Source organism: Arvicanthis niloticus, chromosome 4 (assembly GCF_011762505.2).
Source record: "Arvicanthis niloticus isolate mArvNil1 chromosome 4, mArvNil1.pat.X, whole genome shotgun sequence".
NCBI lineage: Eukaryota > Metazoa > Chordata > Mammalia > Rodentia > Muridae > Arvicanthis > Arvicanthis niloticus.
In genome coordinates, this window is record NC_047661.1 from 69,192,143 (window position 1) to 69,205,498 (window position 13,356).

The 13,356-nt window shown below is 49.6% G+C and overlaps 1 protein-coding gene across 1 annotated transcript; it reads left to right on the forward strand.

The window, feature by feature from the left end:
• The first annotated feature begins 113 nt into the window (after window positions 1–113).
• Ube2q1 (ubiquitin conjugating enzyme E2 Q1) lies at window positions 114–9,347 on the forward strand. The gene is made up of 13 exons (XM_034500266.2): window positions 114–584; window positions 2,679–2,783; window positions 3,111–3,215; window positions 3,853–3,903; window positions 6,061–6,201; window positions 6,387–6,471; window positions 7,053–7,113; window positions 7,299–7,389; window positions 7,497–7,555; window positions 7,655–7,703; window positions 7,977–8,072; window positions 8,380–8,446; window positions 8,859–9,347. Exons 1-13 carry the CDS (start codon window positions 258–260, stop codon window positions 8,888–8,890), a joined length of 1,269 nt encoding a protein of 422 aa, XP_034356157.1. The 5' UTR covers window positions 114–257; the 3' UTR covers window positions 8,891–9,347.
• The last annotated feature ends 4,009 nt before the right edge of the window (window positions 9,348–13,356 follow it).

Sequence of the window (13,356 nt, forward strand, 5' to 3'; positions counted from 1 at the left end):
GGATCACGTGCCGGGGGCCGGAGCTCAGAGGTCACGTGAGGCCGGAGGCGGGGCCGCCGCGGAGGGGGAGGGGCGCGCGGCTTCCGGCGACCGTGGGGGGGGTGGGCCGGCGAGCGGAGGGGGCCTGTCCCGGAGGTGGCGGCGGCGCCATCTTGGCGAAGGGGGGATCAGGAAGTGCGGACCGCGGCGGCGGCGGAGCCCGGAGCGGAGGCCGGAGGCTCCCGGCCCGCCGGCCCCGGAGCGGAGCGGAGCGGAGGATGCAGCAGCCGCAGCCGCAGGGGCAGCAGCAGCCGGGGCCGGGGCAGCAACTGGGGGTCCAGGGGGCGGCGCCGGGGGCCGGGGGCGGCCCGGGAGGGGGCCCGGGGCCAGGGCCCTGCCTGAGGCGGGAGCTGAAGCTGCTCGAGTCCATCTTCCACCGCGGCCACGAGCGCTTCCGCATTGCCAGCGCCTGCCTGGACGAGCTGAGCTGCGAGTTCCTGCTGGCCGGAGCCGGAGGGGCCGGGGCCGGGGCTGCGCCCGGACCCCATCTCCCCTCCCGGGGATCGGTGCCAGGGGACCCCGTTCGCATCCACTGCAACATCACGGTGAGGACCTCGCGTGCGCCACGCTGGGGGTCCCTTGTCTGGTGCTCGAAATCACACCATACAACCTCCTGCTCTCAAAGAACCCGGAGGCCGGAGCCCCCTCTTGGTGCTTGGCTCCTTCTCTCCAGGTTACACTTGTTTCTTCAGCTTGAGGTTCTGTGGTGCAGTCACAGTCTCTACTGTTGACCCTTGAGAGCGAGGGACACCGGGACATGTGGCCCCTCAACTACCTCCTATGAATCCACCCACACCTCAGGTTTTATGATTTTGGCTCCTTCCTCTTACTCCTCCACAACTTTACCATGTCACCTAGAAATGCCCATTTCTTCTCCCCGCCCCGACTCTAATAAGATTCCAGGCCTCTGCTGGAAGGACCTAGCCTGGAACTCAGCCCAGTTCCATAGTGACCCTTCTCAGTAGTTCTTTACACTTAGATGTTACCACCTGTAGGTTGTCTGCTTAGGCATCCCTCGTACAACCCCTCTTTGCTCCCAGAATTTCACCAAGTAATAGTGCTATTCATTGACTCCACGTTGGATTTCCTCTTACTAACTCTGGTGTAACTAACCTTTAACTCCTCTTTTTGCCTTGGCTGGTAGCAACTTTGCCACTTCCTCCCATTCCTGGGGTCATGTCTGCCTATCCTAGGTGATTGTTCTGGTGGTGATAGCAATGTGTGTGTGTGTGTGTGTGTTGGGAGCAGCAACAGTGCCATTGCTCCCCAGCAGGCATCATTCCATCCTACTATACTAGGTTAGGAAGCACCTTACATGTGTCCTGCCTTATTTTATCCCCTAGTGTCCCTTGAGGAAATTGTTGGGTGTAATTCTGTAACAGCTGTACTGCACAGTGTAGTGCTCACGTTTGATAACACCCACTGTAATGGTCTTGTCCCTCCTGGAGCTAGCTAGAGAGCTAGTGGGCAGTACCTTTATCCACACTGAAAATGGGAGTTGCTTGGGGGGAGACAGACTTGTGAATTTTGTGGTTCTTGGAGGCTTCCATTCATTTTTCATGGTGTTTTCTAGCCCTTTCTGCCACCAAACCAGGTCGTGGTTTGGTGAGGTAACTTTGGGAGTGGAGTAATAATGAGATACTTGAGTTTTGATGGGGCCTCATCTATCCAAGCTGAGGCTTACCTCACCAAGCTATGACCACCAGGAGTGGCTCAGTCAAGTAAAGATTTTAGCATCTTTGGTACTGTTTTTCCTGCAGCACTGGTTAGAACTATGGCATCGCTAAGATCCCCAGTAGAAGTGGGTAAGGCTTCCTTGGCATGTGTTGAAACATCAAAGATTGGATTTTGCTAAGTGGATTCACTTACGGGTAGGTTTGCTTCCTCCAGCTGCTTCCTTTCCGTTGCCAGAGGCCATCTACTATCTTTGTCTTTGGGGGTTCTCAGCTGCAGTGCCCATAGCCCCTCCAAAAGAAACTTGGCCTACACTGGCCCCCTTGCCTTGGGCAGAGGAGGGGAGTCTGTTCAGGCTCCTGTGGCATGGTGGCTCAGGAATGCTGGGAATGCCAGTAGCGTAGGCTCTTTTCTCCCAGCCCATGCCTGGACTCAAGATGAGGGCAGGTTCCTGAGGGAGTGGTAGGGAGAATGGGTCCTAGAGGGGCTTGGGGATGGGGGTGGGTCTGCCAAATGCCCTTTTACTATTAGCTTCAGAAACTATTTTATTTTAGTTCCTCCTCCCCTGGTGGCTACAAGCCTGCACGTCTCTCCTCAGTGTGACAGTTATGAGGTGGTCTTCCCTCCCCTGATTCTGGAGTGATGACACACTGAAGGACTCTGGCCTGGGTGTGGGGAGAACTCAGATGTGGCAGACAGTCAGGACAGTAGAGCCAGAGCTGCTTCCTCTTCTGTCATCAGCTTTCCCTGGTTCTTACTCTGGGAGGAAAAGAGTCCACATGTTGCTTCTTGGGTATGGTCCTTCCAGGCTTTTTCTAGGGAAGCTGAGCTAGTAGTTATGAGTGTAGGGCATGGTGGCGGGAAAGAAAGGAACCAGAAGTCTTCAGAGAAGAAGGAAGGCTAGGCAAAAACTGGTTTCTTTTAAAGTTTCTCATTGTGACCACTCTACCTGCTTTCCCCCTCAGGAATCATACCCTGCTGTGCCCCCCATCTGGTCGGTGGAGTCTGATGACCCTAACTTGGCTGCTGTCTTGGAGAGGCTGGTGGACATAAAGAAAGGGAATACTTTGGTGAGGGGGCAGTGGGGAGGAGTGTGAGTGTTCCTGAAGAGGCTTCAGCAACCTAAGTACCCTTTGAGGGAGCTAGATCTGAAAAGTGGGTGGTGCCCCAGGTGGAGTGTCTTGGACCTGACTTCTTAGGAGCATTGCCTACTGAAGCCAGAGGAGGCAGAGTCCTATGTCAGCTCTGGGATAGGTCTACTAGGGAGAGTCACTCCTGTAACCATGAGGTCTGTCCAGTGCAGAGAACCAGCCACCATTTTGAGATCTAAGCTAAAAGCTCATCCATACAGCTCTCCAGACTGTAGGAAAGACATATGTGATGTCTCTCCACCCCAGCTCTTGCAGCATCTGAAGAGGATCATCTCTGACCTGTGTAAACTCTACAACCTCCCTCAGCATCCTGATGTGGAAATGCTGGATCAGCCCTTGCCAGCAGAGCAGGTATGCAGCTGAGGGATGGGCGTTGGGTCCTGTGGCAGTCATCCCAAAGAGTGCTCGAGAAATGCTTGATAATTGAAATGGAACTGCAGTAGCTCCTTCCCACCCCCACTTCTCCCAAATACACATGTGATTCTCAGCCGCTTACTTCTCCAGATGGGAATCTAGCTAAATGGGGCACTACTCACTGCTTCTATCCTATCAGAACTCAGTCTCAGGGGCAGCATCCTGAGGGTTGAGATGAGGGGGGAATTTCTATTATTGTAGCAATAGCAGTTGATAGCTATTGGGAACTCTGACCCTTAGTTTAGGAACAGAAATGCACTATCATTCTAGAGAAGATCAAATGAGAGGAGGGTTCTGAGGAAAGTTAAGCTGGGCTCTGCAGAATAGATGATAAAATAGCTAGTTTTTCTTTTTTTTTTTCTTTGGCATGTGGTAGGAAGAGAATGATTGGCTGGTATCAAAGTCATCTATCCCTTGGACTCTTGTTCCACTCAAATCTGGCTGGTGGAGAAACTGGCATCTTTATGGGCAGTGCCCACCTTCCAGACCTTCAAGGCCAGAGGGGTAGGTCAGATGCTGCATTCTAGCATCCCATTGGGTCTGATCTTCATCTTTGCCTCCTTCTCCACTGCAGTGCACGCAGGAAGAAGTGTCTTCAGAAGATGAAGATGAAGAGATGCCTGAGGTAGGCTTACTACTTAAGATGGCATTGGCAGGAAGTGTTTGTCATCAGTAAGGATTATTTGATATTAACAGCTCCAGCTTCAAACTGGGGAAAGAAGCAATATCAATAGGATAAAGACTGACTGGCCTGATGTAAAGAAAACCACTGTCAATATCCATTTTTTGAAAGCATTTAGCTGCCAATGTGTTAAGGCATGTAAATACTGGACAAACTTAATCTCAGATGGCTTCAGGAATCTTGACAGGCCCTAGTTTGTATCCTGATTGTCCTAGTGGGGGAGTTTTACTTATTCTCATTAGGCTACAGTTTTCTCATTTATAAGATAGGATTATGGTGCATATGACATGGTTGTTTCAGATAATAAATAGTGTATAGTACACCTGACAGAATCTTTAAAAAAATATAGATATTGTGTTTTCCTCATTTTTATATGTATGGATGTTTTTGCATTGTGTGAATGTCTATGTACCACATATGTGCAGTTCCTGTAGAGGCCAGGAAAGGGCATCAGATCCCCTGGGACTGGAATTACAGGTGGGTGTAAGTCACTGTGTGGGTGCTGGGAACCAGTTTTCTAGAAGAGCATCTTCTTAACTGCTGAGCTATTTCCCTAGTTGCTATTTATTTATTTTTGTGTAAGCCAGGTTAGCCTCACACTCAACTTGTGTAGTCGAGGATGGCTTGAATTGATCCTATTGCTTCTACATCCTAAGTGCTAGGACTGCAGTCATGTGCCACCCAAGCTATAGGTAGAATGTAAATCATAGTTAAGTTAAGTTTCATAGCCAGATAGAACTTACCTCATTTCTGCGAAGTCTCCTTTAACTGGAGAATTAATCAAATTTATTAATGAAATTAAAGAAAATCAATTCACTAGACCTCAGATTTTCTATAATAAGTGAAGACAACAATAGAACAATAAATACTTTATAAAGGAATAAAGTAAGCTGTTGTATGTTGCTCCTAGTACAGGGTGTCTTTGATCATGTAGTTTCCTGTATTGGACCCAGACTCTGTAACTTTGTACTGATCTTCAGACCCACAGTGGGCTGATGATCCCTGAAACCTAGTCCTTCCTGGAGGTGTTCAGCCCTCTGTACCACGCCCACAGCACCTGACTGTGGGTCTGAGGTTGCCACGGTGTGGCCTCTGCTCAGGGAGCTGCTTGTTCCCTCAGAGCAGAGGGATAAGGAGCTAATGATATTGTTAAGTTGTACTGCCTCCTGCTTTGGACCACCTCATTTCCATCTTGGCAATGAGTACTTCCAGGGACCTAACTGTGGCCCTGCTCTTGTAGGGAGAAAAAAAAAAAGATGTATGGTCTAATTTGCTTTTTTCTCATTTTTTAAATGTGTGTAAGTCAGGACAACTAGGAGGAGTCAGCTCTATCTACTCTGTAGATTTCGGGGACTGAACACAAGTTATCAGCTTCTCAGCAAGCACCTTTCCCCACTGGGCCACCTAGCTGGCTCCTAGTTTTCTCCTTTAGGCCTAGGGTCTTGAGGACTCCTGGGTGAGAGTCTAGCCTAGTAAAACAAGCTTTTACTTTTACTTCACCACTGCAAGCCGAAGTCATTCATCTAGAAATTGGGAAGTTTTCTGCTGCCAAAAAAATTTTAGGGACAGTTGGATCAGGGTTTTCCTATGGACAAGAAGACAGTTCCTTCCTCTGTCTTCTTTGTAGCTCTGCTGCTGTGCTTTAAGAATTTAGAAAGGAAAGAAAATACCAGACATGTTGACACAGGCCTTTAATCTAGTACTCAGGAGGCTGTAGCAATATAATCGATGCAAGTTTGAAGCTAGCCTGGTCTACATAGTGAGTTCCAGGACAGCAATGGCTACACAGCAAGACCCTAAAGCCAGGTGCACACCTATATCCATAACACTTGGCACGTGGAAGCAGGAAGATTGCGATTATCCTTGCTATAAAATGAGTTGAAGACTAGCCTGGGCTTTATGGGACTTTGTTTCCAAAAACTAAACCAAACTTGCCTTGGCCTTTAGACCACAGAGGAAATAGGGCCGAGCTGTTTTCTAGAACTGGAAATTACTGCTAAGACCACCTTGGGGGCTTGGGGCTTTGGGACAAGTTGTACTGAGAAAAAGGTAGTCTATCCACTATCTTTGTGGTGTCGTTCCTCTGCACTCCTACCTCAGGATACAGAAGACCTAGATCACTATGAAATGAAAGAGGAAGAACCAGCTGAGGGCAAGAAGTCTGAAGATGATGGCATCGGAAAAGAAAACCTAGCCATCCTAGAGAAAATTAAAAAGAACCAGAGGCAAGATTACTTAAATGTACGTGCCTTGTAGAGAGTCAAGGCAAAGGGTTGGTGGGTACTGGCTGGGGAGTGGCAGGCCACTGCCCATCAATATGGAGAGCTGTCTCCTTTGTTGGATCTGTTCAGTCCTATCCCTAGTCCAGACCACCTGAAGGTCTACCCACCAGACCAAGGAATAATGGTGTTTCCCCTCCTTCCCAGGGTGCAGTGTCTGGCTCGGTGCAGGCCACTGACCGGCTGATGAAGGAGCTCAGGGATATATACCGATCACAGAGTTTCAAAGGCGGTGAGTTTGCACAGGGGCTGCACAGGAGTTTCTAAAAAAGGACACAGTATAGGCCTGAAGATGGCACAGTGGGTAAAGACAACTTGTCACCAAGTTTCAGGGCCTGAATTCAGTCTCCAGCCCATATGACAGAGCCTCTACTTCATGGGTGGCACATACATATGTAATAAGCATATTAAAGTAATTATTTTTAAAAGGATACAGTATGCTGGCAAGGACTCCCTGAGAATTTCTAGATCATACAAATGCTTATAAACTCTTCATACAAGGATTCGAACTCCTCAAGGAATGGGTTGGTGCATATCCAGAAACAAACCTGAACTCTTTGAGGGATTTTGTTGTTGGTTTTGGGGTTTGGGTTTTTTTGTTGTTGGTTTGCGGGATAGGTTTTCTCTGTGTAGCTCTGGTTGTCCTGGAACTCATGCTGTAGACCAGGCTGACTTCAAACTCGGAGATCCACCTGCCTCTGCCTCCTGAGTGCTGCACCACCACACAGCTTGAGCCTTTTTCTTAAGGGAGGGAAGGATCTGCCCCTTTGTCCAGACCCATCTTACTGAGGTCAATGCCTCCTCTTCTTCCAGGAAACTATGCAGTCGAACTCGTGAATGACAGTCTCTATGACTGGAATGTCAAACTCCTCAAGTGAGTGGCAGTTCTGGGATGAGAAGGGTTGAGGGAGCCACATAAGTGGAGTGACTGGTGGAGCCCTAGGGCCAGCCTTTCAGTGTGTTGGTTGTGGGGTCCCAGGAGCAGATGTGGGCAGAGGAACCCTCAGGAGGCTGCTTGGTTAGCACCCAGTGGCTGAGCCCAGATTCATTGCTTTGTAGAGTTGACCAGGACAGCGCTTTGCACAATGATCTTCAGATCCTAAAGGAGAAGGAAGGAGCAGACTTCATCCTACTTAACTTCTCCTTTAAAGTAAGATGGCCTGTTCTCAGTGCTCTGTCCCTGACCTTCCCTGTCTGCCTCCAGTCTTGTGAGGATGCCGGCCTCCCTTCCCTAACTGTTACCTGCCTCTCTCTCAGGATAACTTCCCCTTTGACCCACCGTTCGTCAGGGTTGTGTCTCCAGTCCTCTCTGGAGGGTGAGTGGCTGGGCAAAGGGAATAGGCCGATCTGGTGCAGCAGGTGTGGAAGGGACTGGACCTCTGGCCAGGCACAGCTGACTAACTCTTCTTCTGCAGGTATGTTCTGGGTGGAGGTGCCATCTGCATGGAACTTCTTACCAAGCAGGTGAGCCTGTTTCACTCTTGGCCATTGGCCTGGGTGGGGCTGGCTGAGCTTTAACCCCATTGGTTACTGGGGTGGGGGAACAAACCATAGCCATAATATGGCCCTTTCATTGCACTAGGCATAGCCTGTACCCAGCAACCTAGGCGGACAGGTGGTGACTGTACTGGGAGTAAAGGGACCCTTCTGTAAAGGCAGCCTCTTGCCTGGAAAGGTGCTGAAGGTGTCTCAGGAAGCTGTATCCTGACTTCCTGCTTTGTCCCTGCCGTGCCCCAGGGCTGGAGCAGTGCCTACTCCATAGAGTCCGTGATCATGCAGATCAGCGCCACGCTGGTGAAGGGGAAGGCACGGGTGCAGTTTGGAGCCAACAAAGTAAGGGCCCTGGGACTGTGGAGCCAAGTACAGTTTAGACCGCCAGCCAGCTAAAGCTGCCTTTTAGTGTCAGAGAGGATAAGGCCCCTGCAATGGAGGGAGGGCATTGGTCCCAGGGGCATCCTCAGATGTTGGGGTGGCACAGGTCTGGAAAGGATATCATGTGTGGTGCATCCTTAAGGTCTTCCCAGGCAGAGATGGTTGGTTCTGGAAGCTGGGACTCATGGGTCCCTGAGTGACAGCTTGCAGGTGAGGGACAGTAGGTTGCAGCTGGCCATTACCTGATGTAGTGGTTCTCTCTCCCCAGTCTCAGTATAGCCTGACGAGAGCACAGCAGTCCTACAAGTCCTTGGTGCAGATCCACGAAAAAAACGGTGAGGCTGGGTCCCCAGGCCCAGGCCCTGCTCTAGTCAAGTCCAGGAGCCTGTTTGGTTTCTGAGCCTTACTATCCACTGGTCCATCATCTGCCCAGTTCTCCAGAGGTCTGGAGTACTGTCACCCTTCTTCCCAAGAAGTAACCAGCAGTGGGGTTGAAGGTAGCCTGGGCACTGTCCTCTGCTGTCACTCTCTGCAGAGCTCATCCAGCTCCTGTCCTGGGTGGGCTCACCATTCTCCCTCCCTTGTAATAACATCTGGGCAAGCAGCCTCAGCTCCCCAACACAATATTCCTAGGATCTGTTTTCCTAGAATATGGAGGTGTCCCTAGGGATTGGGATAGGTGAAGTTGGCCTGGGCCTGCCCCTCACTATACTGGTTTGTGTTTTGTTTGTTTGTTTGTTTGTGCAGGCTGGTACACACCCCCGAAGGAAGATGGCTAACCCTGGAGTATCATCCCCTTCCTCCTCCCCAGGCACCACTGGACCAATTACCTTTGAATGCTGTATTTGGATCTCACGCTGCCTCTGGTTTCCCCCCTCATTTTTCCTGGACGTGATAGCTCTGCCTATTGCAGGACAATGATGGCTATTCTAAACGCTAAGGAAAAACAACAACCCACAACACACACTGAACTGTTTCAAGTACTCAAGACTGACTACAGACCAACCACCTCGCTGGAACCCTTGCTAGCAGGCATTCTTATAAAGAAACTCTCAAGCCTCCTTATATTGCTGGAAACTCAGCTGTGCTCCAGACTAGAGCCTCCTTACCTATGCTATGGGTTTTTAATTTATTTTCTCTTATTTCATGTACACTGCTTTTTTTGGTTACAGTGTATGATGGATGTGTATGAAAAAATGTATCTTTGGGAAAACAATTACAGTTTGTTAATTTGAAGATGCTGGTCTTGACTCATCTTTATTTTTATTCCCATATCCCCTGACTGCTGGGTGGGGGGAGGGGTGCCAGGCCCACCATGCTTTGGTAGCAAGGAGAAGCTGCAGAGAGGCTGCGATTTGCTGCTAGCACAAGAGAAATGCCAAGCTGAAGCACTTGCCTGATCTGACCCTAGATTGCTCCTGAAGAGCCTCTGGAGCAACCAGCACCTATACTTCTTGGAACAGTCTGGCCTGCTGAACTACGCTGCAGAGGCCCAGAAACATCCTGATTATTAGTACCTCTTTGTACTAATCTCCATTTTTGAAATTTCCAAGAAAAAGATGAGACTTGAGTAGCTGCTTCATAAACTACTTTTAAGTTGAGTGGGGTGGTGCCCTGGCTCCTGGATGCATGAGGTTTTCTCTAATCCCAAGCAACAGGCTGAGCAGCTGTATCTCATTGGTTCCCTGCCTTCCTGTCCTCTCACCTCTCATCTGCTTTATTAGATTATCTAAGAAAAGACGAACTTTGGATTCTTTCTAGCCATTCCCAAGTCGTGGGTCTACTGGAAACAGTAGCTCAATGTGGTTGCAGTGTGTAGTGGGTCCTTGGCTCAGCCCCAGGAGCTGCACGGCAGGGGAGAAGTCTGCAGAGCCAGAGCTACCATGTTGGACCTGCTATAGTGAGACTGCACGTAGTCCACGGAGGCTGCACCGTCCTGTTTGAGCTTGCTGTGAGACCACCTGCCTGCAGACTGGAGGAAGACTGGAGTGACAGAGGCAAGGGGAAGCTAAGCAAAGTCCTGGAGCTTAGAAAACCCAGCCCTCGGACATTTGCCTGGATGTTTTCTAATGCTTTTGAGATGGGCATTTTAGTTTGGCTATCTTCCCTCCCCATTTCTTTTAGGGATTTGAATGTCTTGCTGCTTAGGTGGATGGAGAGTTCACCAGTCCTACTTGATGCTGCTCTAATTCTGCCTACACCCACCAGATTAGGGGTGCTAATACATGGTGAGGTTGAGACACAGAGGATTCAAGGGGAATAAGTCATTCCATAGAACTGAAATCTATCTCATAGCCTGTAAGGCTTCCTTCTGAACTTAACACCAGCCGGGGGCTGGCATGTAGATTGTGTTTTTAGTAACGTGTATTGTGAGCTGTCCTCTGTATAATGTATTTTGTAATGTATTTTTCTCATCTACCAAAGGATGAATCAAATAAAATTATTTAAATAGTTTGGCTCTAAAAAACTTATTTAAAGAATTAATGGGTTCATGTCCACTTGATATGATGGAAAATGCCAGGTTCTGGGAACTGTAATGCCAGCTCTTGACAATCCTCCATTTTCCTTCTCAGCCCTTTTCTGACAACATTTTAAGTTGAGGCTTCTCATAAAGTAACATGCATTAAAAAGGGCAGATTTCTTTGCAGTAGGGAAAGCAAGGAATTTGTATCTATGACCCAGGTAATGTTGCCTGGCTTGGAGCCCACAGCCTAGGAGCTGAGTTAAGTGTGGGAGACACAAGGCTGCTTCCCAGTCTCCATGCCACAGTTTAGAGGGCAGGATAGGGCAACAAGCAGTAGCCAGGAAAAAGTATCAGTCACCCCAAACATGAGACATGACAACCTTTATTTGCTAGAGTGATGGCTCACTGTTCTACCTGATTCTACATTGCAATACCAAAAACTTAGGCAAGGGCCCTTCCAACCTTCCCAGTCTGCCCTGGCATACAAAAATGAGGAGAATTTGCTTGGCTGCCTCAGGCTTCTAACCTAATGGAAGCTTACTATTTTTGGTTCAAATGTTTATGCCAGTTTAGGAGACTAAAGACACCCAACAAAAAAAGATTTTACCCTTTGGAAAGGTGAGTAAAGGCAAGATGGAAAGCAACTCGGGTTGCTTGACTGATGCTGGAGTCTCAGGATTGAATGGCTCTCCGGCAGCACAGGCCGACACAATGAGCTGGAGGCCTAGTGCACCTCACCAAAGTCTTCAAACTTCCGGGTGCACAGCTAGAAGAGAATAAGTCAGTCAGATGGTGGTGTACCCCCTCAGTCAGTCCTCTCACTCCTGGGCTGTGTTCAGCTCCTAGATTCCAGGGAGACCCACAGAATCCTAGCAGAAGCTGGGAAGACAGTTAGCTCTCAGAAGCCCCAATGATTTCCCCTCGGGATTTAATGGACACCTGGTGTGAATTCAAAATTTCTGCAAAACAAAACACAGACCTTGGGGCAGGTGGTGGCAGAGGAGGTAAGAAGCAGAAGGCGGAGGCCACAGGGAGCGGGCTTTGGCGGCAGACCAGCTCCCCGACAAGTCTCTGCTAGCTTCTGCTAACTTACAGCTCCGGGATGAAGATGATGAAAGCTGCAGGAGAGGGAAGCAGGGCTGGGGGCAAGATAGGAGTCTGCATGAAAGAGGCAGCCCTGGTCCTGCTGGTCAGACAGTCACAGTTCTCTAATGAGAAAGTCTGCTGAAAGACAATGGGGAACCAGACAAAAATTCACCTTTCTCCGGAACTCGGCTCTGTCCTCCCACCTCCAAACTCTGGGCTTTTAGTTTGGAGTAAGACCAGTTCTGATTAGGACATGAGGAGCCCCTCCCCCAGGATGCCATTTCTATTCTATGAAATACCAGGAAGGCCCTTTCACTTTCACCCACAACAGGAGGAAAGTGATCCCCTGGGGTGGCTTTCTCAGCGTCTACTGAAGACACAACTGGGCTGGGCACTCCAGCTTTCCTGGCAGCTGTTCTTTGGATCAGGAGACTCCTTTCTGGGCCACCTTCCAAAATCCAGAAGCAGAAGGTCAAAGGACCTTGCTGTTCCTTCCCAAGCATGGCAGTAGGCTCTTTTCATGCAATGACCCACAATGCCCTCTGGGTGGAGCTCCCTGACCACTGGGCACAAGGCCGCCAGCCTCCCAGGTAGCCTGAGCCCAGAGCTTCTCCAGCTGGGGGGTGGGGGGTGGGCTGTGTCTTAGTTCTCCAATGCAATGTTTTACCCTCTGCCTTAACATTGAGAAGGGCCAGGGTAAGGAGGAACACTATGTGGTGTTTCCAGAGTGTGGAGACTGATGTCTTACCATCTGGATCTAAAGAAACAGTGTGACAGACATCACCTCCCCCTCCCCCCATCCAGTGTTCTACCCTCTATTCATTTTCATCTATAGCAAAATCTGCTCCCAAAGAAATCGTAAACAAAACTGGAAGCCTGGAATTGCTGTCCTCTCAGGGGCTCTAGTGGAAGCAGAGATGGGAAGTCTCCCTTACCCTACTAAAAACTAAGCAGCAGTGATGTTCCTCAGGAACACTGAGGCTCCGGGAACAGGTGTGAAAAGCTATTATTCAAGCAAGCACTCCACTGGCATGACAGCTGCTAAGGTGAGGAGAGGGCAGAGCCAGAGGCTGAAGGGAGCAGGCCAGGCCAGGTCCTGAGATGTAGGCACCTCCTGTCCTCTCCTCAGGAGAGGATGGAAGACAAATGCCCTTCCTCCAATATGAATGGCTGAGATGGGATGGTCCAGAGGTCAGTCATCACTGTCTAGGCTGCACAGGGTCTGTGCAGGGATGGTGGTCAATTGCCTAGTGACGATGACCGCAGCCCAGTGGTCTGCTTTGTCCAGCCCCCAGCACTCAGCCAGCAGGAAGGAAGAAGAGAGACAGGTTATGACACTTGGTCCTAGACACAACAGCCCTCAGTAAAGGGATGAAAATTTATGGAACATGACAGTGTTGTTCCCAATATCACCCTTCAGCCATGCATATCACTGAGGTACAAATGGGTTGGTGGCCCCCTTAGGCTCTGGTGTCTTCTTCCTGGAGTAAACATAAAAATGATATTCAGTCAGTGGTGAAGATCCAGAACCATCATTGTGTGGTCCCTGGTTTGAGTCTTGTCTTCTCCAAGGGAGCTTTGGGTATTCTTGGGGAAGATTAGTAGGGCTCCTGTAACAGGGCCCCTGCAGAGGTAGATGTATCATGCAGGTCTGGCCCATTGCATTCACCCTTCCTGCAGATAGTTTGCTGTTGC

What these genes read in the sequence shown, in the direction of transcription:
- Ube2q1 (XM_034500266.2), top strand. Translation starts at nt 258, where the DNA reads ATGCAGCAGCCGCAGCCGCAGGGGCAGCAGCAGCCGGGGCCGGGGCAG. An exon ending in AGCCCTTGCCAGCAGAGCAG is followed by an intron (nt 3,216 to 3,852) that starts GTATGCAGCTGA and finishes TCTCCACTGCAG; the next exon opens with TGCACGCAGGAAGAAGTGTC. An exon ending in TGGAACTTCTTACCAAGCAG is followed by an intron (nt 7,704 to 7,976) that starts GTGAGCCTGTTT and finishes GCCGTGCCCCAG; the next exon opens with GGCTGGAGCAGTGCCTACTC.